General features: G+C 49.6%; 1 protein-coding gene across 1 annotated transcript in view; it reads left to right on the forward strand.

The window, feature by feature from the left end:
* The window catches only part of NUDCD3 (NudC domain containing 3), a 91645-nt gene extending 67662 nt beyond the window's left edge, over window positions 1-23983 (forward strand). Inside the window, exons 4-6 of the mRNA XM_012646968.1 lie at window positions 3241-3384; window positions 16104-16292; window positions 21428-23983. Coding sequence (XP_012502422.1) covers window positions 3241-3384; window positions 16104-16292; window positions 21428-21538 — 444 coding nt within the window. The 3' untranslated portion in view covers window positions 21539-23983. The remainder of the gene's footprint in view (window positions 1-3240; window positions 3385-16103; window positions 16293-21427) is intronic.
* The last annotated feature ends 1939 nt before the right edge of the window (window positions 23984-25922 follow it).

Raw genomic sequence — 25922 nt, forward strand, 5'->3', positions numbered from 1 at the left:
TTTTTGAGTTTTTTTTTTTTTTTAATTGTCGCCATCCTACTGGGTATGAAGTAGTATTTCGTTGTGGTTTTGATTTGCATTTCCCCCATGACTAATAATATTGAGCATCTTTTCATGTACTTACTGTCCATTTGTATATCTTCTTTAGAGAAGTACCTGTTCAATCTTCTGTTCATGTTTTAATTGGGTTGTTTGTCTTTTTATTGTAGAGTTTTAAGAGTTCTTTACACATTCTAGATACTACACCTTTCAGATACATGATTTGCAGATATTTTCTCCTGTGGGTTGTCTTTTCCCTTTCCTGATAGTGTCCTTTGAAGCACAAGTTTTAAATTTGATGAAGTCTAATTTATCCATTTTTTTTCCCTTTGGTTGCATGTGCTTTTGGTGTTGTATCTAAGAAACCACTGTCTAACCCAAGATGACAAAGATTTACTCTTATATTTTCTTCTTAGAGTTTTAATTTTAGCTCTTACATTTAGGTCTTTGATACATTTTCAGCTGAAAATTTCATTATATGATATGAGGTAGCGGTAGTGGTTCGGCTTCATTCTGAGGTAGTAGGCCAATTTCATTCTTTTTGTCATGGTACAAGTAGTTGTAAAGACTATTCTCCTCTTACCGAATTGTCTTGGTACTCTTGTCTAAAGTCAATTGACCATAAATATATGGATTTGTTACAGGACTTTTAATTCTGTTCCATTCATCTATACATGTGTGTATTTTTTTGCCACTGTTTTGATTACTGTAGCTTTGCAGTAAGTTTTGAGAATTTTGTTCCTTGTTTTTGTTCTGCTGTTCCTTCATTACTGCTTTCTTTTGTGTTAAATAGGTATTTTGTAGTATAATATTTTAATTCCCTTGATGTTTTTAAACTATATTTTTGGAGGCTTTTTTTTTAAATTTAGTGTTTGCCCTGGGGATTACAATTAACATTGTATTTTATAACAATTTACTTCAGATTAATGCCAACTTAATTTTAATTAAGAGTCTGGCTAGGTATTTTGTAGTATAATATTTTAATTCCCTTGATGTTTTTAAACTATATTTTTGGAGGCTTTTTTTTTAAATTTAGTGTTTGCCCTGGAGATTACAATTAACATTGTATTTTATAACAATTTACTTCAGATTAATGCCAACTTAATTTTAATTAAGAGTCTGGCCAGGTGGCTCCTCAGACTGCTGGTCACTGTCTTTGGAGCAGGGCCCTCTGTTGCTCTGTAGCAAACAGTAGGATTGCTGTCTGTTCTGGTAGGTCTTCCAGGGGCACTGCTATTCCCATATGTGCCACTGTCCTCACTCCTGCCCTCTGTACCTGCTGACTCTCAGTGAGAGCCCATGTAGCTATGGCTTCCCGATGTCCCCTGCCCTATAGGGTCTGCCTCCCACTCCTCTCCTCCTGTTATCAGCAGATTTGTTGACATCCCATGTGCTCTTGAACCTCCCACTCCACCCCTTTCACTGTTGGGGGTTTTTCTCTGTCTGTCATTTCTGCAGGCCATAGGAGGTCAGAGAGATGACTGCCTATTCCCAGTGTGACGTCTTCAACTGGCTCCCCAGAAGTATCCCTTGTCTGGTTTTCTCCCTTGATGAGTTGGTTCATTCCCCTGGGTAGGCAATGTGAGAAGCTTGCCCAAATTTCAAAATTATCATGTTATGTAGAGCTGCCTGGGAGAATTCTATCTGTTAAGCGAGCTTGTTCTCAGGAGGCCAGGACTGAGAAGCCTTGGCCATCTGTGTTAGGTTTCCATATCATGCAAATTCATGGTTATACGTGGCCTGGCATGTCTGGATCCTTTCAGGAGTGAGTGGGGCCACTGACACATTTGCTTGTGTTCCTCTTGCTGTTAGAAGTTAGGGAGAAAAGCTCATTTGTGCCCATCACTGGACAGGACCAGCCAAGTAAACAGTCTTTCCCATGGTAAATTGTCCTATGAAAGATCAGTGCAAGTGGAACTACAGTCTCATGGGAGGATGCCTCCTCGGAGTCTGCATGTGAATCTGGCAGTGCAGCCCATGGCCAGTGGAATGTCCTGGCTGTGTCCACCTGGTAGGTAGCCCTCTGCCACCTTGTACTGCTCACTGCACGGCCTAGAAATCCTCTTTCGCTTAGGTTGAATGGCCTAATGGTGGTGGCTGCCACTCATCGTGTCTCCCATTTCCTTTTTAAGTTTATGAATACTTAAGCTACAGTTAGGTTACAGTATTGAATTTCATTGGCAAATACTAAACGGTATTTCAAAAAAATCTGTAACTTTGAGAGTTTTTCTTCAGGGGTTTTTCTTCGATTATTTTATAAGCATTTAATGAGCCATCTACTGAGTGACATGGGACAGGTGTGTGGTTTGATTCCACACACCTGTTAGAAAAAAGTTGTAAGTACTGGCCTCCAGTGTCTATTTAGTATATTATAAAAAGATTTTTACATTACAAAACACTTATGTAAACAAGAGTTTGGTTTTCTTTCCTCTCCTAATTACTGACCTTACAAACCTCCTGGGATACAGTCTTATTGGCTGGGATAGATGGTATGAAGGAAAGGGGACCGTCCTCCCAGCAGGGAGAGGTATTCCCAGGGCAATGGGGAGGGTACATGGGCAGTCTCTGCCAGGACTAGCTCAGAGGGAAGAGCGTGAACTGAGGCTTGGAGAGGCTGTGTTTCATAAAGAACCAAGACAAAATGCAAAACCAAAGGAACTGGTCTCAGTCTTTGTGACCAAGCTGTAGTCACAAAGCAGTGCAATGGCTCATGGAAGGAAGAGGTAGTGCTTGTTCCTTGCATAGCAGTCCTGGGGTGGGCACATTAGGTATGTGGCTGCTCAGCACTCTTGGCTGCTGTCCAGGGTTAGGCTCCTGCACCTTCCAGATAGCCACAAGGGGAGGTGAGGGGGAAGCACCCACCACCTGTCTCCCTGTCCTTTCTGCTTGCCTTCTGCTGTGAGACTTGATCTCCCCTAACTGAAGAACGGGGAAGAGATTTGGGTAGAAAACCAGCAACTTCCACCACAGTATCTTAGGTTACCAAGGTTTTCTGGTGCATTTACCTGAAGGAGTTGACTGTTTGTGGCCTTCTCTGGGTGTAAATTAGGCTGGTATAGTTTTATTCACTGAGGTCCCTGGTGATCCCGATGACAGTGTTGTGGTGTGTGGTCAGGTACCTTGGAAACCATCATCCCTCCCACTGTACAGCATGCCAGTGGTCAGCCTCACAGTGGAGATGATTTTCTTCTGTGTTCCCAGGTCTCGGTGGCCCTTAGCAGTGGCTCCATCCGTGTGGCTGTGCTGGAGGAAAATGGGGAGCGCATCCTCATGGAAGGGAAGCTCACCCACAAGATCAACACTGAGAGTTCTCTCTGGAGCCTTGAGCCGGGGAAGTGTGTTTTGGTAAGTGTGGGCACCTGTGTGCAGAGCTCCCAGGTAGACTTTGAACCTGCTGTGACGCCCCTTTTGACCAGTGAGTCTCTTTACACTTGCGCAGTGTTGTTAATTTTAGCAGTCGGGGCAGAAGGACTTTCCCAAGCGTTTTGCATACTGCTTACAGTGCACTTCCATGGACTCTTGAGCTTTGGCCTTTTGAGATCCTGGTCATTCTCGAGAGCTTCTCTCTCCTTATATCTAAGGCAAAAACAAGTAAATTGAAAATGAAAAGCCAGGTTAATTTTCACAGATGCCAGTTTGGAGAGTGCAAAGTTAATAAATTCAGACAAACAGATTCATTTGACCAAACAGCTCTCCTCACCCCGCTGGTGGCTAGGCATAGGTAAGAGTTCATGACAGTGAGATTAAGGAATGAATCCAAATGAATAGCTCACGTGTGGCCAGTTAACAGACTCTCACAAATTGGGCTGCACCCCTGGGCAGATCTGTTGGTGGTTTGTCCCCTCTCCCCTGTGAGAGCTGCTGCTTTCTTTTCTTTTTCTTTTTCTTTTCTTTTCTTTTTTCTTTTCTTTTTTCTTTTCTCTCTTTTCTTCTCTTTTCTCTTTTCTTCTCTTCTATTCTCTTCTCCCCTCTCTTTTCTTTTCTTTTCTCTTCTTTTCCTGTCCTTCCTTTCTTTCCTTTTTTTTTTTTTTTTTTTTTAAGAGACTGGATCTCATTATGTTGCCCAGACTGGTCTTGAACTCCTGGGCTCAAGCAGTCCTCTTGCTTTAGCCTCCCGAGTAGCTGGGATTATAGGTGTGTGCCACTGCACCCAGCTTTATCCTGTGAGAGCTTTGAACCCTGTCAGTGGTGACTGTGCTGGTGTCCAGGTGGAGGCCTCCTACAGAAAAATTAAGGTGCAGCATATTTTGGACTAACTTGTTTCCTCCTTCCTCCTACTGAGGGGCTTAACCAGGGCATGGTAAAAGAGATACAGATGAAAAAGAATAAGTCTTTGGACAAAAACTTCAGAATTGTGTACAGACATATTCTTCATTTGTGCAATAAATAAGTCTGCAATAAAGAAACAAATTATCTGTTTCAGTTTCTTCAGTTTTAAGACATGCTTGGTGGGGGTAGGCTTCTCTCTGGGCTGCCCTGGCCAGTACTGACAAGCAGGGACAGACCGCCTCTCTGACCCACAGTAGCTCTGTCCTGGCTGCCCTCATGCTCGGAAGGACATGTGAGCCAGGGACTGAATGAAGAATATTGTCAGTGCCGTGGGAACCTGGATCAGCCTTAACCCTGGTCTCACTAGCAAGTCTAGAAGGTGGAGCTCACTCTGGGCTGCACGGTGGTGGAGCTGACCTTGGACAGCATGCTTCTTGGTGCTGCCATGGCCCTGACCACTCCCTCTCTTAGTGAGTGTTTCATCCTAAACAGGATCTTCTGAGGCCCCACACGTGGTGTGCAGAGTTTCCAGTAGTGGGGCTGGGTTTGACCTGTGCCTGGTTCTGACTCTCCTGGCCACCAGGGCCCACCTCTGCTGATGACCAGTGGCAGATGGCAACAGTTCTTGTTCTAAATCTTGCCCTGTTGTGCTTCCCCTGCTCGGTGGCATTCAGCAACCAGAGACTAGAGAAGTGCTCTTCTCCTGCCTGTGAATGCTGTGATGATCTCCCCATCACCTGGCAGCTCAGTCCCTCGTCCCTTCGCTCCCAACATATGAACCTTGTGCATTAATTACACATCATGGAGCCTTTTCCCAAGCTGTGGGCTCCTGTGAATACCACTAGTTCCTTTCCTTTGTATCCTATTTGACATTCACAGGTGTCCTCACAGCCTCTGCCTCACTTGAGTTTCACATGGCTATGGAGGTATGAGAGCATGAGCAATGGCTGCCTCACCCTCTGCAGGGGCAGCCCTGGCTACTCTAGCTGCCCAGACTGCACTGGCAGTCCTGTGATCTTGGGGCTGCTGTCTCCGTGGACTGAGGTCAGTGACAACCCTGCCTTAAAACACTGGCCTTGACTCTTCTGCCTTCCATTGTTTGAACTCAATGCAGAGCATGGAATGAGTCTCGATTCTCTCGTGCAGGTTCCCTCTGAGTGGGGAGCTCTTGGTGAGCCTTCCCCACAGGGTCTGGTTGTACCTTATGCATGCACAGAAGCCAGTCTTAGTCACTGGTCTCTGAGCCCATGGCCATGTATTCGGAATCTGTTGTGATTATAACAATGTACCAATGATTCCTTTTACATTATATTATTTCTATAGATACGTAATTATTACTATATAGCTCTCCTCTTAAGGATTTTTGTTGATAGAGGTGACCCTGACTACTTCATGGATATTCCAAAGCCGTGTTACTTTTTTTGTGTGTTTTGTATACTTGTATGTACAGATAGAAGTGGAATAGGGACGTGGCTAGCGGCCAAAGCACTCACTTCTTTTAGTGATGGCCACCATTCATTGGCCACATGCTTTGGGCTAGGCTCTATGTGAGGTGGCTTACAATGTCGTTTAATTGTCTGCAAACTCATTTTAAAAATTGGGACACTGAGGCTCTAAGAAGGTAAGTAGCTTGTCCACAGGGTGCTAGACCACAAGCCAACACCTGCCTGGTCCCAAAGGGCTCTTTCCAGTGCTCTGAGGACTGGGAGTGCCTCAGGAAGGCTTGGCCCATGCAGGGGGAGGGAGGACTGAGGGCTCCCAGTGTGGTTTTCAGAGGCCTGTGGGTGTCATTGTGGGTTCCCCATGTCAGGTAAATGTGAGGTGCAGCCACCGGGCAGGTTGGGGGCACTGTGCCTAGAGAGGAGGATTGGACATCCCACTCTTATACTGGGGCCCCCTGAGCTACAGTAAAACCCCCGCAAGCCTGTCCCCATCTCTGTGTGTATTCTGCTTGAGCCTAGGCTTCACTTGTGCCCTGGCAGCCTTTAGGTTTTGTAGTTTGCTTTGGCTGAGCACCTGCTACTCACAGAGTTTATAAAAATAAAGCAGAACCAGCTGTAGACCAAGGGGCACCTGTCATCGCCCATGAACATGGCTTCTGTATGTTTTCCACTAAATCTGGCAGGGGTAGGGTAGAAAATCCCTCTACAATTGAGACACTACGTAAGTAGTAGTGGTCCCTTAACAGTGCCTTTATTCTCAATAGATGGCTTTGCATTCTTAATGCAGCTTCACTTGTGAGAAATAAAGTCCCTGAATAAAGAGTTTCGTAGAGCATTGGAGTCCTCTTCCCATGTGGGGATCTGCCTGACTCCACCCCCTTCCTGACCATGTAGCCTTTAGTGCAGTAAATTCAGAATGTATCATAGAAACATTATTATTTATGGGAACTAAGGGATTTGTTGGGTTCTCGATTTAATTATTTATTTACTTATGACCCTTTGGGGCTGTATTTTTTCCCTGATCACATATCTGAAATAATAATTATAAATCCATAAGCAGATTGCTTTGATTCACAAAGATCCTGTTTGTCTTCTATTTGCCACGTGGCATCTGCTTTGTGGAACCTGGTACACTGTGTCCCTTAAACTTGTAGATATAGAAGAGCTGCATATGAATCAAGGGACCTGGCTTTAGGTGACATCCCCCTGCCAGCCAGCTACCTCTCTTTGGTCATCACTTTAGCCTTGCCGGACTTCATTTCTCATCCTTCAGACAAGGCTGAGCATGCTAGTCTGGTTGATCTCCGGATGTTTGTTGGTTTCTTACCATTAAGCGCCCAACCCTGTGCAGGTGCTGGGAGTGGTTAAGGAAAGTAAGTTGAGGGCTCTGGTCTAAAGGGCCCCAGAAGATATCCTGTGAATGTAGCCTTATTTGGAAAAAGGATCTTTGCAGATGTGATTAAGGATTTCAAGATGAAAGCATCCTGGATTATCCAGGTGGGCCCTAAGTCTAGTGACAACCATCCTTATAAGAAACAGAAGAGGTCACAGATAGACACAGAAGAGAGAAGGCTGGGTGAAGATGGGCTAGAGAGGGAAGGATGCAACCACAAGCCCAGGAACACCTGGAGCCACCAGAAGCTGGAAATGGCAGGAAGGATCCTCCCCTAGTGTCTCCGCAGGAGTATGGCCCTGCTTTCCAAGCTCTGGTGTGCAGAACTGGAAGAGAATGCATCTGTCTTGCTTTAAGTCCCCGGTCTATGGTTAGGTCTATGTTAGGGCAGCCCCAGAACACTAGTGCAGGCAGGGCTCCCGTCACATTACAGCTGTGCAGCCCGGCCTCATGAGACAAGAGGGATGGAGAGAGATGGCATCCGGAGCTCTGCTGCCACCTCTTACCCCCATGTCTGTCCCCAGACTCCTGGTTAGAGCTTCTGACCTTCTGACCTCCCAGTAGGCCAGTGCAGACGTGCCCCTCACTTCGCAGCTGCCTTCCACGCAACCTCCTCCTTGTGTTGTGGATCCCACATCAGCCAGTCAGGGCAGGCAGGGGTGGCAGCTAAAACCGTATGATAGATCTTGCCTCCCTCCCTCGCTCCCACGCTTCAGAATGTTAAATAAGATTTCTTGACTGAGGCAAGCTCCTTTCTTGGTTACTGAGATATAAAATCAGCCGTGGCAACGGCACCAGCTCCTTTTCCTGATGGCTCGTTCAGTCCCAGAAGCCAGGCAGTTGATTTGCGCATTGTCCTCGTTTCTTCCTGCAGTCGGGGGAGCTGACAGGCTGCCCTCTGTGCTGCTGTGGGCAGCTGCAGGCAGGCATGGCCACCCTCTGCTGCAGAGGCTCTTGGACACGGCTGTGTTTGAGATGGTTGTCGTAGCTGTATGTGAGTTGAATGCCATTCCACATACGCCTCTTTGTGTACTGACATAATGCACACACAAGTCATTGAAAATCAGTGAAATAGCTCTAAAGTATTTTCTGAGAAGTTGGACTTTGAAGCTCAGGCTTTAAAACTCACTGTAGTGTATTTGTTTATGATTTTGAACCCTGCGAGTGTTTTTGTACAAGCTGCATTCACCCCTCCCCCTTAATTTAGGTTATTATTTCTCAAAAGTGGAATTCCAGGGCAATTACGGTCTATGAGCTGTTGCCATGTGGTTCTCCCTGGAGGATGAATTGTTTCTGGGGTGTTGCCAATGACGTGTGTAACTGTTTCCCCATGTTCCCACCAACAGTGGAGTTTTAATTTTCATTTATCTTTGCTAGTTTATCTAGATACCACCAATTGTTCCTCTTGGAACAATTGTGAGGATGAAGTGAGGATGAGTGGTTTATTGTCTACTTTTCCTCATTGGTGAGCCACCATCCAGAGTCTTGGCAACTTTTCCTGGCCCCGTGAGGCTGTCCTTATGGATTACTTAACATACTTCTTCATAAATTCAGAGTGGAAACTACAGATTAAATTACTTCGGCATTTTGGCAAGAGCCCAAAGCCTGGAAATTAGAATGTAAAATGAAACATGAGCCCTCATGCCTTCAGTGCAAACGCCATCACTGTGGAGAGTCCTCAGTGTTTTTCAGGGGGAATCGGAATGCTTCACATCTATTCTAGTAGGGAAGAGCGGAAGCTTGGGGATTCAACAGAAGGCGGTAGCCTGAGACAGCCTGTTCCAGCGTGAGTGGAAGCAGTGTGCCGAGAAGAGCGGAGCCGATGCTGTTTCTTTGTGGTTGGGGCAGGCTCCTCCTTTCTGTGTGGCGGGAGGAGAGGGAACACAGCTCAGCATTGCTTTGTTGTCCCCTCTGCCTGGAGCCCCTGGGCCTTCCAGCCACACCCAGACCATGGCATGTCCTGTCTGGCTTATACAACGTCTTAATTTTGTTTCTAATTTTTAAACTCAAGGAAATAGTTGATAACATTAAAAACCAGGAGATGGCCCATAACAGTGCTGACTTGTGGCTGTCCTGAGAAGTCGGGTCCGCTCCAGCATGGCCCGCATTCCCCTAGCAGCAGGCACTGAGCAGGTGCCCTGGACCTCCGCCACGTTCTGTTGTCTCACCCCGTTACTGCCTTCGTTCCGAGGTGCCTTCCCGGAAGGAACATCCCACAACGTTCCCGTAGGCCTCATTGGCCCAAGCTTGATCACACGGGCAGCTGTGAGGAGTAAAGTCGTCCTCACTGGGCACATTGCTTCCCTGAATAGAAATGAGGTTCCGTTACTAAGGAAGGAAAGGGATATAAATGCTGGTGAGTCATCAGCACAGATCGGGGGATGCTGAGGTAAGTTTATTCACGTTGAGGTTGAAGTTTCTGTGAGGACATACTGGGAACACTGTTCAGCCTGCAGTCTGGGGTTCCTCAGAGAAATGGATTATAGGGCTGGGACTGGGTAAGATACAAGAGGAACCTGGAACATCTTATGCTGGAAAAGTGAGAGCATGCCAAGGAAGTGATGGGGTGCCACAAGGTCACAGTGACCTCCAGCAACCTTGTCTGGGACCATCTGAAACCAGCATAATTAAGGATGGTAATGAGTTATAAGCCATTGAGAGGTCAGGAATCCAGGAGTCAGTACTGACAGCAAATAGATTGCAGAGAAAACGCTTGCTTTAGTAAGGCATCTAAGCCACTGGTCTGTGTGAAGGCATTGGAGCCAGAAAGTCAGTATTTTCTAGCCCTTGTGGGGGAAATAGGACCAGGCAAGTGCTGTGCCAGGGGGTTCCATGGAGGACAGTGTTTGAGAACCAGTAACTATAGTGGAGAGGTCAGACTTCATCTTGGCAAAGTGACCTGAGTGAATAGCCACCCACCAGGGGGTGTGGATGTCATGTGCCTGCAGGTGGGACATATGTAAGTCCTGCTGGGCCTGCACACTTGAGTTAATCAGGAGGGGACACTGAGGAAAGAGAAATGCTGTAAAGTGTCCCAAATTACAGGAGACAGGACCTCCAAGATGCAGTAAGGACCCTAGACTGAACCGTGTTCCATAAAACATAAAAGGACTTCCTTATGCTTAGGAAGTAACTTGGGGCAAAGGGCCATGATGGATACAACCTTCTTTTAAATGGTTCAGAGAAGATACTATGTTATTATATATTATACATACATTACAAATGCACAGCAAGCTACTTGTATACAGACACACAACTGCTAAATTCCTGTATGGGTATCTTTATACTTCTCTTATTCTAGCAAATTTAAGCTTGAAATTATTTCCAAACAAAATGTTAAAAAAATGAGATGGCCAATAAGCACATGAGAAGCTCAACATCATGAGTCATTAAAGGGGAATGCGAGTCAAAAGCACAGTGAGGCCAGGCGCGGTGGCTCACGCCTGTAATCCTAGCTCTCTGGGAGGCTGAGACGGGCGGATTGTTTGAGCTCAGGAGTTCGAAACCAACCTGAGCAAGAGTGTCTCTACTAAAAATAGAAAGAAATTAATTGGACAACTAAAAATATATAGAAAAAATCAGCCGGGCATGGTGGCACGTGCCTGTAGTCCCAGCTCCTCAGGAGGCTGAGGCAGGAGGATCACTTGAGCCCAGGAGTTTGAGGTTGCTGTGAGCTAGGATGATGCCACGGCACTCTAGCCCGGGCAACACGGTGAGACTCTGTCTCAAAAAAAAAAAAAAAAAAAGTGAGACAGGCACGGTGGCTCACACCTGTAATCCTGGGAGGCTGAGGCAGGAGGATTGCTTGAGGCCAGGAGTTCGAGACCAGTCTGAGCAACATATCAAGATCCTGTCTCTACAAAAAAATACAAAAAAATTAGCCCAACCTGGTGGTACACCCAGGAGACTGAGTCAGGAGGATCGTTTGAGCACGGGAGTATGAGGCTACGGTGAACTATGATGACGCCACTGCACTCCAGCCTAAACAACAGAGTCAGACCCTGTCTCAAAAAAAAAAAAAAAAAACACCAAAAAACCTACAATGAGATGCCCCTTGACGCCTGTTAGAATGGCTGCTAAAAAGACAGCACCAAGCACTGGATGAGCTGGGGTGTGGGCTTCCCGTATTATGGAGCATGGTGTTTCCAAGTGTCAGAGCCCCCGTGCTCAGAGGAGGAAGCAGATGCACACATGGCTGCACGCTGTGTGATTCCATGTATGAGACATTCTGAACACAGACACATGCTAGATGGCAAAACGAGCATCATGGGCAAAGGGAAGTGGGGCTTTTGAGGTATGGGTTGATCGTAGCTCATGGAGATGTCATCTCAAAAGGGTGAGTTTTACTATGTGCAAACTATTTCTCCACAAACCCGACTTTTAAAAAAGTAACAAAATATTAAAGTAAAAAAGAAAACCAAATGTTAAACCATCAGACTACTTCATCACAGGTGTTATTTTTAGACAGGGACCCTTGAACTCCATCCCGGGAACATTTTACCTGTGTCCTCTTGGCACTGCATCCCGCATGAGGTGTCAGAAAATGGCCCTGCAGGATTAATAAAATTTTGCAAATGAGACCTTGGTCTTCCAGAGCTTTCAGGAGAACCTCTATAGAAGATACCTTGGGTCTTGTCTGCTCTCTCAGGGCTAAAGGCAGGCCACTGGGTTACAGAGCAGTGCCAGAAGATAGAGGAGGCAGGCCTGTTTGCATGCAGTCAGGATAAAGGACCAGTGGTGACAGCCACATCCATGAGGATGGCTGTAATCAAAAAACAGAAGATAACAAGTGTCATTGAGTAAGATATGGAGAATGGGAACCCTGGTGCATTGCTGGTGGGAATATAAGTGGTGCAGCTGCTGTGGAAAACAGTACGGTGGGTCTTCAAAAAGTTAATCATAGAATGACGATATGACCCAGCAACTCCACTCCTAGGTAAATATTCAAAAGAATAGAAAGCAGGGACTTGAACAGATATTTGTGCATGAATGTTCATAGCACCGTTATTCACAGTAGCCAAAAAGTGGAGACACCTTAAATGTCCATCAGTGGATAAACATACATAATATTCCATTTAATGGAATATTATTCAGCCTTAAAATGTGTGAAGTTCTTTTTTTCTTCTTTTTCTTTGTTTCTTTTTCTTTTCTTTTTTTTTTTTAGACATAAGGTCTCGCTGTTTCCTGGGTTAGAGTGCAGTGGTGCCATTGTAGCTCACAGCAACCTTGGACTCCTGGGTTCAAGCAATCCTCCTGCCTCAGCCTCCTGAAGAGCTGGGACTACTGGCACATGCCACCATGCCCAGCTAATTTTTTTTATTTTTCGTAATGATGAGGTCTTATTGTTTTGCTGGGACTGGAAAAGGAATGGAGTTCTGATTCATGCTGCAACATGGATGAACATTGAGGACATTATGCCAAGTGAAATAAGCCAGACACAAAAAGACAGATGCTGTGTGATTCCATTTGTGTGAAATGTCCAGAACAGGCAAATCTATGGAGACACAATAGTTGCCAGGGGCTGGATGGAGGGAGGCTATTAGGGGAAGGCGTAGGGCAAATTGGGGATCAACTGCTAATAGGTATAGGGCTTCTTTTGAGGGTGATGAAATGTTTCGGAACAAGATAGAGGTGATGGTTGCACATCATTGTGAATGTACTAAATGCTATCGCATTGTCCACTTTTGAATGGTAAATTTCGCGTTATATAAATTTTGCCTCAATTTAAAAAATGTTTTTTCAAACAAAGTGGGCTCACATCTAGTGTATTTTAGAACACATGGTGATGTACGTGAGCAAGGATAGCCATCTTGGCGAGTATGGAAGCCACTAACCATGTGTGGCGGCTGAGTGAGCACTTGACGTGTAGCTCACGTCAATGAGGAACTGAATTTTTAATTTTAATTTTAAAACTGCTTGACTTAGATACTAGAAAATTAAGTATTTTGGAGCATTTGGATCTATTCTTTCAATTGTAAATTTTATGAAATCTAACTACAGATCAAATATTTCTGATGAAAAAGTAATTCAGGACTCATCTCGATTTTTTTTTTTTTTTTTTTGAGACAGAGTCTCACTGTGTTGCCCGGGCTAGAGTGCCGTGGCGTCATCCTAGCTCACCGCAAACTCAAACTCCTGGGCTCAAGCGATCCTCCTGCCCTCAGCCTCCCGAGTAGCTGGGACTACAGGCATGCGCCACCATGCCCGGCTAATTTTTTCTATATATTTTTAGTTGTCCAATTAATTTCTTTCTAATTTTAGTAGAGATGGGGTCTCACTCTTGCTCAGGCTGGTTTCGAACTCCTGAGCTCAAACAATCCGCCCGCCTCGGCCTCTCAGAAAGCTAGGATTATAGGCGTGAGCCACCGCGCCCGGCCTTTTTTTTTTTTTTTTGAGACAGGGTCTCACTCTGTTGCCTGGATACTGCAGCCTCAAACTCCTGGGCTCAGGTGATCCTCCTGCCTCAGCCTCCCAAGTAGCTGGGACTACAGACATGCACCTCCACACCCAGCTAATTTTTCCTATTTTTAGTAGAGACGGGATCTCACCCTTGCTCAGGCTGGTCTCAAACTCCTGACCTTAAGCAGTCCTTCCTCATGGGCTTCCCAGAGCGCTAGGATTACAGGCCTGAGCTACCTTGCCCAGCCTCCTCTTGATTTTTGTTGGGTACACCTGTGGACACAGGATGCAGGGGTGAGCCCCTTCCCTCGTTCTGGGGATAGGTTCATTATCTTTAGATCTGTCTCCTGCTGTGCCCACAGAGCCCTAAAGTCTGGGTGTGAGTCTGGACCTGGACCATGAAACCCCATGGGGTGTATAAAAAGGCCCGAGAGCAATGGCAGAGTCCCCTGGCTAGTATGCGGGTTGATCCCCTGGTGTTGTAGTGCTGTTGGTGGGACTGTTAGCTTGAGTGTGGCTCTGTCCTGCTTCTCCATGCTGGGCTATCTAGGAAAGGCCCTAACTTCCGAGGGTTTGTCCTTATTTTTAAAAACAGATAATGGTATGCATTTTACAGGACTTGATATGTAGTTTAATAATGTTAATTACTAGTGAAGATAAAAGTAAAAAACTTAAAGGGTCTCTTCTTTCCAGAGGTGTACAGTTCCTCAGAGTCTTTCCTGGAATAGGGAAAACAATGTATCTTCCACTTGGAAGGTTTTTCGTCGCGTGAGCTCTATAAGACAGGGTGAAGTTCTCAGCATTGGGGTCCCTGAGGGCGAGTCAGGTTCCCCCTGACTGTAAAGTCAGTGACAAGCCAGCTAAGCAGAGTATCTGGAAATGGCAACTTTATTCTAAATTGAAATTGGGCACTGGCAGAGCAGCATCATTTACTGGGCAGAGCTGGCGGCGTGGCGGGGAGGCACCCCCTGCTCTCAACTCCCCTTGTTTGTGCGGGGAACGTCAGACAAGGAGAAGATTTCTGAGATGCCAGAAATCTCAGATCATGATTGCAGCTTTTTGTCTTTTCCCAATAGTGGGAAATCTCTACTGCATGCCCTCCCACACCTCATCAGTGCCCACCTTCCTCATTAGTAGAGAGCATTCTTGGGACCAACCCCTGGCTCGGCAGGGTCAGGCACTGAGTGTGTTCTGTGGTGGTGGTGGATTTGGGCAGCAGGGCTTGGAGGTAGAGAGGCAGGAGATGCTGCGTTAGGACACTGCTTTCAAGCCTGTGAATGCCAGAGCCTCCAGTGCTCCTCCCAGCTGTCAACATTACCCTGAGTGTAGCTTGTCAGGGTTCACCTACCTGGTCAGTAAGTCTCCTCCTGGTGGTCTGCACCTCCGTGGGTGAGAGCTGTTCTTGCTTGCTGGCTCTTTGCTGCCTTTTCCCTTTTTCTATGAATAACTTAGTGTTTTCATCCCATCAAAGAATGGACAGTTCTAGGACAAAGTGAGCAAACCCAAGAATTTCCCGATGAGCTTAGCACTGACCACAGAGCATGCAGCCAGTATCCTTGCTGTCTGTGTGACCCCATGACCACTGATGATGGGCGATGGTATGGCCTGGGCATTCCCCTGTGTCCCTGCAACAGGCCAAATAGCCAGGGGCACTTGGGCACCAACCTCATACAACGCCTCTCATGTTTGCTCCCGTGCGGCCGTTCTACTTGTCTTTGGGTTTTTGTGGTAATGACATGAATTTCCCAGACCCCAATACAGGGCTGCATCGTGAGTGGGTGAGTGCTGGTTCCCTTGACCAGGGGTGAATCTGTGCCATCCTCACAGTGGTGCCCAAGCAGGCTCAGACCAGGTTTGGAGTGGCTCTTTATGGTGGCTTCTCCTTCACCAGCCATTGGAGGTTCAAGGCCTGGGGCTGGAGGGCCTGTCATGCAGCAAGCCTGGCCCAGGGAGGAAGTGGGCTGGGGCCCCTGGAGTGCTCTGGTCGAGGGGGTGAGGAGTCCCTGGGAGAGTCTGTGGTGCATCAGGCTGAGCCCTCGAAGTTCCCAGCTTCTTCCCAAGAGGGCAGGTCACGGAAACAAGAAAGATCACTGAAGGGAGAGGTGGTTGATAAGAGCTAAGCGAGGCCTTCTGTGGTGGGTGTCGGGTGGCAGGCTGGGATGGCCTGGGGCAGATCCTGGTATGGGGGTGTATCAGGGATCTTGGCAAACATCGTCTCTCAGTGAGAGTGGGCAAGGTGAGCACTTGGTGTGGGCACTATCCTGTCTCTGAGGATCGAGGGCCTGGTGAAGAAGGACAAAGGCACTTACCAGAATGTCAGTGCCCTCAAACGCCCCATCTCTACCCTAGCTCTTCACTGTGATGTGTTAGCACAGGCAGCAGATACACCAGAGGATGCTGCCTTGGATCCTGGCACCCCTTCCTGTCCGCCACCACCCTTTGTGCAGTTGGCCTGGGCTCAGGCTAGGCGACTGTCCCTCAGCAGGCTATGCTCTTTCCCCAGCCCTGGCTGTCCTGTATCTCCTGACCCTGATGCAGGTCTCTGCCCTGCTTGTCCCCAGGTGAACCTGAGCAAGGTGGGCGAGTATTGGTGGAATGCTATCCTGGAGGGAGAGGAACCCATCGACATTGACAAGATCAACAAGGAGCGCTCCATGGCCACTGTGGATGAGGAGGAGCAGGCGGTGCTGGACAGGCTCACCTTCGACTATCACCAGAAGCTGCAGGGCAAGCCGCAGAGCCACGAGCTGGTACGAGCACAGCAGTCCTCCTGGAGAGCCCACCCTTTGGGCCCTTGTGGTGCTGGTGACAAGGCCAACCAGCAGCAGAGGGGTTGGTGATGCTGGTGGTGAAGAAGAGGGTGTTTGGATGGGCTGCCCTTCTGTGTCCTGGCTCAGCAAGGTTCCTGTCTTACTTGCTCTTGTCCCCGTCTTACTTGCTCTTGTCCCCTGATCGCTGCCCGAGGACAGGGCACTCTGGTCTTCCAGCCATATTCTCACACACACCAAGAGCCGAGGTAGCAGGGCCTTGAAGGGTGTCTTTAGAAGTGCACTGCTCACAGGAGCCTGGTAACCTCGAATGTATTGACGGCTCTCACCTTTGTGCCTCAGTCACATGTGCGTCTTCCTCTCTTTCCCTGGCCCCTTGGTGGAGGAGAGAAGGGAGCCAGGCCGAAGGGCCAGTTTCCAGGTGTCAGGCCTGTGTGTGAGGACTTCGTGAGGTCAGTAGCAGGTTGGGGAGCAGGAGGAAGAAGGTTGATGTCTGACCAGCATAGCGCCCAGTGCGGAGTACGCCTGTGGCAAACAGAATGATTAATTAGATGTATACATTTGTTCTTCCTATTTTAATCATCCCAAGAGTAGCTATTTAGGGAAGAAAGGGTGGCTTTCCTCAGATTATTTTTAACTCCCCGTGTCCCATATACACAGCCTGGGGGTTGGGGCACAGCATGGCAGGGCATGCGGACCAGGCGCAGCCTCCAGTCAGTGGGGATGGGTCAGCTGCTGGGCATGGGCCGGTCTCCTTATTTTTGTTCCATAAACACAGGCGCCCCCACCCCACCCACCTCCCAAAGCCGTTCAGATTCGCGTGTTTTCCTATCGGTCTTTTGGAGGAGCCTTACTTTGTGGTGTATTTGAATTATTCCAGTCTTGCCTTCTGGTTTGGCACGTGCCCCCTCGGTGTTTCTGCAAGCCCTGCCACTGTGTGTGTCCACTGTCACCTGTCTTCTCAGACAAGCCCATCCTGCTCCTGTGGGGTCCAGGAGCCTGTAGACGGGAGTGCCAGCCCTGCCACATGTAGTGAGCACTTACTACATACAGCCAGGCTGGGGACCCACACAGCCCTGAAAAGATACCTGATTTTTGCAATAGAGATGTTGAGTTACTGAGGTCACAGAATATGTTCAGGGTCCCATAGCAGCTGAAGCAGCAGGGGTGGGATCTGATTTCAGATCTTTCTGTTCTCCTCCTATCCCTGCCCGCCCTGGCCTGAGTCTCCACAGGAGAGAATGTTCATCTCGGCTTGGCCCCCTTTTCCACCGTAGGGCACAGCGAAGTTGAAGGACACCTCTGCTTGGCTCATGTGCCTGCACAGGTTGTGGTGGCCTCGGGCAGTACTGCAGCACTTGCTCAGATCAGCTCAGCTACTTAGACAGCCAGACCTACCTGGTCACATTTCAGTCCAGTTATGCTGTGTTTGCTTGTAGTCACTAGATGAAAGTCCAGTCTTTGAACCCTTGCCCTATGGGTGGGGCTTCTCATGGCAGCAGTTGGGCACAGGGACATGAGGGGCCTGCCTACCCTGTGCCCAGGTTCAGCACTCTGTCCATAGAAGGGCTGAAGTGTATTCACAAGTTGGCCTTCGGGGGAGAGTCTGTTTTGGCTAGAGAACGTGAACATAGATGCCCACTGCCTTGGATGAGTTAAGGAAGGAAGGAAGTCTTACTAAGCACCCCTTTGTGCCACAGGATAGAGGGACTAAGGGCAGGGGGTTCCTCAAATCTTCCCCAGATACCGACACTGAGTCTTTGGTATAGATTAGTGATAAAAATTATTTGTTGTGGTTTGAACTGCATTTGCGCATTTGTCAGAGCATCAGTAAGATATTCTATAGACATTAGCTGTGGGACATGGCAGAAGCTAGAATGCTCTGCAGCTGTTTTCATCTCTAAGTCCTCAGATTTCTTGTGATTTTGTCTCTTTCAGAACATAAAAGTCAAAAGTAAAACCAGCAGTAATACCTGCTTGTCTTGGGAGTTGCCATTGGTGCCAGGACACGCACAGGGTGTCAGCGCTCCAGCTGACCCTGCCCTCTTTTTTCTTTTCTCCTTCCTCCCTCTTTTCTGCCTGTTTCCTTTTTCTCTCCTTTGTATCCTTTCTTCTCCTTGATCTTCCTCTCACTCTCCCCGACCCCCAATTTTGCATTCTGTGCTGATGCCCTGACATTGCCTACTCTTACCCTTCTCCAGGGCATGTCAGTGAGGAGGATAGGCACAGATCTGCCTTCATGGCACTAAGATTCCGGCTGTTTTAATCTTATCTTCTCCAAAGAATATTTCAGTTTTGCTTTGCAATCTTATCGATAATCCTCCCCAGGAAGCCGCTGTTCTTGTCTCTCCATTCCTGAAGGCCTGAGGGCTTCTCATTCTGGTGGTTGTCACACAGCCTGCTGCCCAGGACCAGGAACAGGGTGATCTGTTCATTCCAGGCAAACCGAGGTTTTGGGCCTCAAACTCACACCAAGATCTTCACTGCCAGCCTGGGGCAGACCAGCCTCAAGAGGTGGGAGATGGTGGTGCCACACACCATATGTGTGCACTGTGCACATGTGTGCAAGCAGGGTACAGCTGGTGTCTTCTCTGTTCCCTGTCACCCTGTTCTGACAGCATTGCAGTGGGGTTGTCCTGTTGGTGTCCTCTGGGCAAGCTGCCTTCCTGGCCCCCATGGTACTACAGAGCCCAGTGTAGGACAGAAGGTCCCTGTGATAGGCCATGGGGGGTTTGCCTGTACCCAATATATAGCTGCTTGTGACCCAGCACTGGGGAGCCCAGGGACTGGGCAATGACCCAGTTAGGAAGGATCCAAAGAAGAATCTTGAAGACACTGTGGTCTAGTGGAAAGAGCTCTGTGTTTTGAATCCAAAACTATTCTTGCCATGGGCCAGGCAGCATGCTGACTCTTAAGGGGATGCCTGTCCCTGCCCAGAGCACGGGAGACCTTCGATGACATGCAGGAGCTCAGGGCTGGTTGTGCGAAGGTTAGGACCCGAGGTGACCCCCTTACCAGGGTTGACCTGCTCTTCAACAGCCAGGGAGCCTCCAGGTCCAAGGCCCACAGCTATAGATAGCAAGAAACCGACCTCAGGCATGTGGTAGCTCAGGGGTGATTGCGTGTCTGAGTACCTGCCTGGTGCTGATGCCAAAGTCTCAACTCCTCTCTGGGCTTGACAGGGCCTGGGGAAGGATCTTCAAAACCTGGGAGCCCTAACTAAATCAGAGGTTCCATGTAAAATGTCCTTAGTGACGGTAACCGCCTTTTTTTTAATCGAATACAGAAACAGACCTAGAAAGGTAGGTCTGTGCCCTTACGTGGCCTCATGTAGCAGATGAGCTGCATTTTGCTCAGTTGTCGTCAGGGATACCTCACAGGCAGGGACCCTCTTGAGAGTTCTCTGGTGGTCCCTGGTCACAGAATGAATCTGGGGACACACAAGAATGCCTGCTCTCCACCTTTGCCCCAGCAAAGGTCTGAGCACTGACCCTGGTGCCCTGGACTGACTTCGCTATAAGATCAAGTCTCCTAATTTGCATTTCGCACTGTCAGCTTCCTACGCGAGGTCTCCACCCAGCCATCTAGTTCCCAGGGTGTGGTGGCTGCAGGGCTCCACAGCTGTCACTTGCCCTCCACCTGGCTTGGGCTCCATTGAGGGGTTCAGAGGCCTTGTGCGGCCACCTGCTGAGGTCATCTGGTTGGTCTAGTCTTGCACTTGGTTGGGACTGTCCAGCCCCACACCTCCAGCGGGCAGAGGGGTAGGCCAGACCTTCAGGGAGGCACACACACGGCTTCCCGCAGCCTTCCCTGCTTCCCCAGCCACCTGCGTGTGCCACTCGCTCAGATCCCACTGCAGCACCTTGCTCTTGAAATGGTCTTTCCAAAGTCTCTGGTGTGAGTTACCTGTAAGAAGTTGAAAGTAATATTGATTAATCCCTAATATGTATTAAGTGTCTTTGATATGCTTGTTGCTGCCTTACTTAGCTTTAAAAATAGGAAGAAGAAAGCCCTCTTGTCAGGAAGGTTGTATTTTACTTAAGGAGAGGCCATGCTGCTAAGAGTCCAGGAGCCTCGTCAGACACCAGGAGTCACCCACACTGCTCGGGTCTGTTAATCTTGTGACGAAAGAAGAGACGTCTGTCTTCTGGGCCCGTTCTGCAGGGCTTTCTGTAACGGGGACTGTTGGTCACATTGCTAGGGTTACCTCTAGCCCTGTGCGGTCCCTTTTGTCTCTTGTGGTCAGAAGAAAGGTGAAGGTCATCCCCAGCCCTGAGTGCACTTGCGGGGCTGGGCGAGGAGGGCGGACGCAGAGATGCTGTTAGGAAGGAGGGCCCACCAGCTCAGGTGCAGTGCTCCCTCACCAGCACAGTCTTCCTGATCTCCCTGGCTGTGCTCACACAGCTTAGGCCTGCTTCTGACCCTTGGTGGCTAGATAGTTCCAGAAAGGCCACACGCTGGGAAGAGCTTAGTCAACCAACTCTGTCTCCAACGAAGCAGCGGGGAATTCCTGACTGGCAGGTCCACCACTGGACATTCTGCGGCCTCTTCCTCTGCCTCACACCGTGGATCGTCTGATGATGTAGTTCTTGGTGCTGAGAACTTCCTCCCTGGGGAAGGGGGAAGCACCCTCTCTGCACACCTTAGTCATGTCTCTGGTGGGGCTGGGCCACTTTCTCTGTACATCTTAGTCCCCACTGGGCCTAGGATACTTTCTCTACAACCCCTGTGGGCCCAGGACAGCCCCCTGCACACCTTAGCTAGTGCCTGGTGGGACTGTAGGTCCTATAGCCTCTTTGGAATTTGGAAGAGATCCTGGTGGAAAAGGGACAGGAGTTGAACCATAGAGAGTGGCCAGCGCTTTGCTGGGGTCAGAGATGGAGGGCTAGAAATTCAGTCTGTAGAGAGCGCAGTTTGCAGAGAAATTGGCAGTCACGCAGCGCCTCCCCTGGTTGTAGGCTGCCCAGGGCAGTATGGTCCCCTGGCCAGCTGGTCTTGCCAGGCGCATCCCAGACTCTGAGGGAGCAGCAAGGCTCTGCCTGCGGTTAGAATCTGCTCTGGGAGAAGGTTTGCAGTGCTTTGTGATCCCTTTTAATCTCTCTATTTTCTGTTTGTAGAAAGTCCATGAGATGCTGAAGAAGGGGTGGGATGCTGAAGGCTCTCCCTTCCGAGGCCAGCGATTCGACCCGGCCATGTTCAACATCTCCCCCGGGGCTGTGCAGTTTTAATGACCAGAAGGAAAGGAAACCCCTTGCCATCAGGGAGGCAGAGGCTTTGTCCTCAGCTGCCCTTCTCAGCTCCCTGCATTCCAGGGACTTGCTCGTCTTGTTCACCCCTAGCCATCCTTTCTATGAAGGATGAACCAGGCCTTCCACCCTGACTTTGCATCTCCAGACTGTTCCAGAGAAGGTGTGGGGCCAGCTGCTGGATGTTGGCCACCGTGGCCGACACTGAGTGAAGGTGTTTGAAATGCGGGAGGGACATCCCAGCAAACTGGGATCACGTGCTTTTGTCTCCACAGCAACCAGCCACTGCAGGCAGCATTTGTTTCCTTCCCTGCTCTTTGCTTGCTGTTGTTTTGATGCTGTTGTGCTTGCTTTGCTTTTGGTTGGGGCCATGGAGTTGTTGCTGGGCTCTCGGGTGAAGCTGAAGTTGCTGAAGTGTGTGGAGCTTGGAGCTTGCATGAGGGCAAGCGTGGAATGCTGTGCAACTGTTTCTGGGGCTGCTTTGGGAAACTCCTTGCCCCTTGACCTCTGTCGGGTATGTTCATGTGCTGTCATGCTCATCCCTTTGTAAATGTGCCCTGCCTGCCTCAGCCTCATGGGCAGAGCAGTGGAAACTGGAGTCCTGTTTGCATGTTTTAGATGTTGGGAGGTTCTGGCCTCAGGCCCAGGTGCAGTGGGGCTTCTGTCTGTTGTCTGACTGTGGCTGCCTTGCTTTGGTTCTTGCTGAAGTGAACCAAGCCCAGCCACCACTGCATGGCATGTTCTGCTTGGCTCCCTGTGAGACCTCCACGTTGGGTACACTGTGTCAAAATGTGGGCAGGAGTGGAGAGCCAGCGCCCTCAGGAGGAGGCCACAGCATGTCCAGCGGCCCATCAGCAGAGCACATCAGCCACAGGTCCTAAGCAGCCTTGACCTCGAGGGGCCTCTGCAAGCAGGAATTTCTGCACTGGGCCTGAAGGCACATTGTCTCACCACGACTGAGCCAGAGAAAGTGAAGACTACCATGTCCCCATCCTCTGTGCCAGGTGCCGAACCGCGCTTCCTGGAGCTCATGGCCCCGTCCTACCAGTTCTCCAGGGACTGGCCACCACCTCAGGACCCCTGAGCTTATGCCCTGAGCCATAGCTACTGACTGACTCCAGCCAAGGTGTGAAGACCCAATCGTGGGGTGTGGGGCAGGGCCTCGGCCTGTGCCCCAAGTACTCACAGTGGCACTCCGTGTGCCCATCACCAGGAATGTGGTGCTGCCACTACCCAGTGCTGTCCACTTGGCCATCAGCTCAGTGCATGGATAAGTCATCCTGCAGGTCTCCGCACCCTGGTGCCATGTGCAGCCAGCAAGAATGAAGGCCTGCAGATGCTAAGGAAGCCTCCTGTCATGGGGAAAGGACGCTGTCCCCTGCAAGCTCTCTCTGAGAATACTTGGGGGAAAGGGGCTATCTAGGAGAGTAAGTTGGTGGTTGGTTCTTCCAGAGGCTTCCACCTTTGACTGCATTGAAGGGAGCTGGTTTATTGTCATTTGGGGGTGGATTTCTGCTTTACAGTGGTGGCTGACAGTCCTTGTAAGACAGCATCCCTGGGAAGTATTCTGTGGGTCTGTCAAGCTAGAGCAGAGGGCCCCAAATACCCACCTTGGAATCAGAGCCCTGTTGTCTGATATCTGTCACTGAACTGGTGAGGCCCCTCTGAAGAGGTCTCCACCCTGGGGAGCAGAACTCTGTCACTATGAAGGGTCCTGAGAAAGCCTTTGTCATTTTTTCCTGGAGTTCCCCATCAAAGGTCCTAGGATTTGCACACCACTGCCTCACAAGAGCTTCCCTACCTAATGAAAGGAGGTCTCTCAGGGGTTGTGCGTATGTCTCCTGTCTTCTCTTGTCCCCAAGTTAGCCCCACCCTATGGGCAGTCTTCCAGAAGGAGTAAGGGAGGTGGGGATGCCCTACACCTTGTGATTGGGAGACTTTGAGAGTTGTTCACTTCTGTGGTGAGTGTCTTCTTTTTGCCTGATTTTGTTTTCTGTGGTGCATTTCTCCCCACTCCCTGCCCTGCTTTAATAAATGATAAACCAGCGTCTAGGAAGAGCAGCTGAGGGCCAGTGTTGGGTATTGGCCCTGTGGCAGGAGCAGCCACCCCGCATCTGGTCCCTGTGCCCTGTGCGATGCTTGGTGTGGTTGTAGAGCCTGTCCCTGCGCACCTCGCTGCCTGCCTGTTGGGTGATTCTGTGCCCTGAGGCAGTGCCCTGGACCTGCCCAGCCTCCAGAACTGGCGCACTCTGCCTTTTTTCTCTTTTTAGACATGACAACTGCAGTTTGGCCACTAAGTCCCACCAGCTGAGGTCCGAGGAAAGCGGGGTGACTCATTCCCCTTGTCCAGGGGCCCAGGAGAGTGGGGTGTCCAGCCTGCAAAGCTGCTCCAGCTCTTCAGTGTTGTTTTGCAATAAATCTGTATTTAAGCAATTCTGGGTCTGTGTGTAACATTTGCTGCTGAGACGGTTCTGTCTATGCGCGGTCATCACCTGTGAATGGTAGCCTTGAGGTCCCAGGCCCATGTACACAGCAAACACCAGAATGGGAAATTCTTAGGAGTTATTTCCCATCTGGTCTGAATGCCCCGGGCAAGACTTCACACAGCTTTCAGAAATCCCGTAAGATTTTGATCAGGAAAATAAAGAAGAATGTAGCTATAGCTCTTACGTGCTTTCAAGCAGGTTCTGGGATTCTGTTGTTACCTGGAAGCTCGGGGTGAGTGCAGAATTCTAATCAGTTCCACTGGGGGGCTGCCTTTGCTCACCAGGCTCTCGGGCCCTCAGTCTCCAGGTGCACACCTGCCATTACCTGTGCCAAGCCCTCGGAACACGGCTTCCGCAAGATCATAACCCGGTGTCGGATGCAGAACCTGCCCAGGCTGCCACCTGCTCCTTCCCTCACTCACATCCTAGGCTGTCCCTATCTGTGCCCCCGTCCCCATTCCATGGAGGTCCATCTCATCTCGTTCTGCCTCCTCTGACCCTCACAGGGGGCAGGACCTGGGGGCGTGAGGAGTATTTCTTGGCTGAATGAAGAACATTTTAAAAGCTAAAGAGTGGAATTGCCAAGCAAACTCCCAGAAGTAACCCACCAGAAAGAGACGCATCTTCAGTAATTTTCCCCCAAAGAGTACAGGAGGGAGAACAGTCAAGAAGTGTTTTGTGTGGAAATGTGTCCAAGAGGCGTCAGCTGCTACCCAGAGAACTCACTGCCCAGAACACTGCGCGTGGGGAACAGACCCTCACCCCCACCTCAAATGTGCTCCCCACTGGGCCAGCTGGCAGCCGGCTTAGCCAAGGACAGGATGGCTCCCTGTGTGAATGGAAAGCACAAAAGTTGTCAGCGTGGAATCTGGCCAGCCCTTGATAAGCTCCCTCCCCTTTGGTCAGAGACAGAGCATCCCGTGTGGCCCAAGGTCCTGAAGAACTGGACTGTGTCCCCAGAACATGGGACTCCCTGTGGCCAGCGAAGTTCCCATCCTCTGTCTGACCAAAGGGTCTAGGGAACCGCAGCTTCTGAACCAGGCTGCGGCCCCAGGGAATGGGGCAGTGGATGTGGGCAGCAAGCCCCGGGGCCTCCCCTGCCAGTCCTGGTAAGGATGGTGCCGTCACCATCTCAGGGGTGAAGAGAAAAATTAATCTTCTATCATTTCAGACTGAACTCCTTAGCTCACACTAACACGGTTTTGCTCATTTTATCTTATTTTCTTGGTTTTATTTAATACTGAAAACTGAACACTGACCTTGCCTTCAGAGGGAGAGAAAGGACCCAACACCACGGAGCTCCCTTGTGTCTCAGGGGCCTGGCAGGGATTTTAGACCTGCCACCCATCGCTGCACACCACGTGCCCGAGGTACCCCGTGCCTGTGGAGACAGCCTTGTGCTAGGAAGACAGGCTGGGCCCGCTGCCCCCTCAGGGGGGTGGGCAACCCAGAGCCCGTGGCAGGGCCAGCTGCTGCGGAGCCCAGCTGGCTCAGGCCTGCTGGGACCACTGTGGGTATGCGCTGGGGTTGCTGGGTAAACCTCTGGCATGCTGGAGTTCACCATCTTCCCAGTGGTGTTGATGGTTGCAGATGCACGTGAGGTGAGGCGACATAGCCACCCTTGGGTGGGTTTATGAGGCCATTTGCAGGTACTTGGGGGCGGGAGTGCCATCTTCTGCCAAGTGGGTGAAGGCCATTCTGCCTAGAGAAGGGCAGGTTAGGAGGCACTTGCAGGAAAGATGCCTGGACCTTGAGAGTGACCCTGGCCAGCATCCCTGCCGCCCCTCTCAGCCCTAGGCTTTCTTGCCCAGAGCTGGACGGGGCCTCGGGGACTTTGTAGTTCAACCCCTCATTGTGCTATGGTCACAGAAGTAAGTGAC

Source organism: Propithecus coquereli, unplaced genomic scaffold, assembly GCF_000956105.1.
Source record: "Propithecus coquereli isolate 6110/MARCELLA unplaced genomic scaffold, Pcoq_1.0 Scaffold252, whole genome shotgun sequence".
NCBI lineage: Eukaryota > Metazoa > Chordata > Mammalia > Primates > Indriidae > Propithecus > Propithecus coquereli.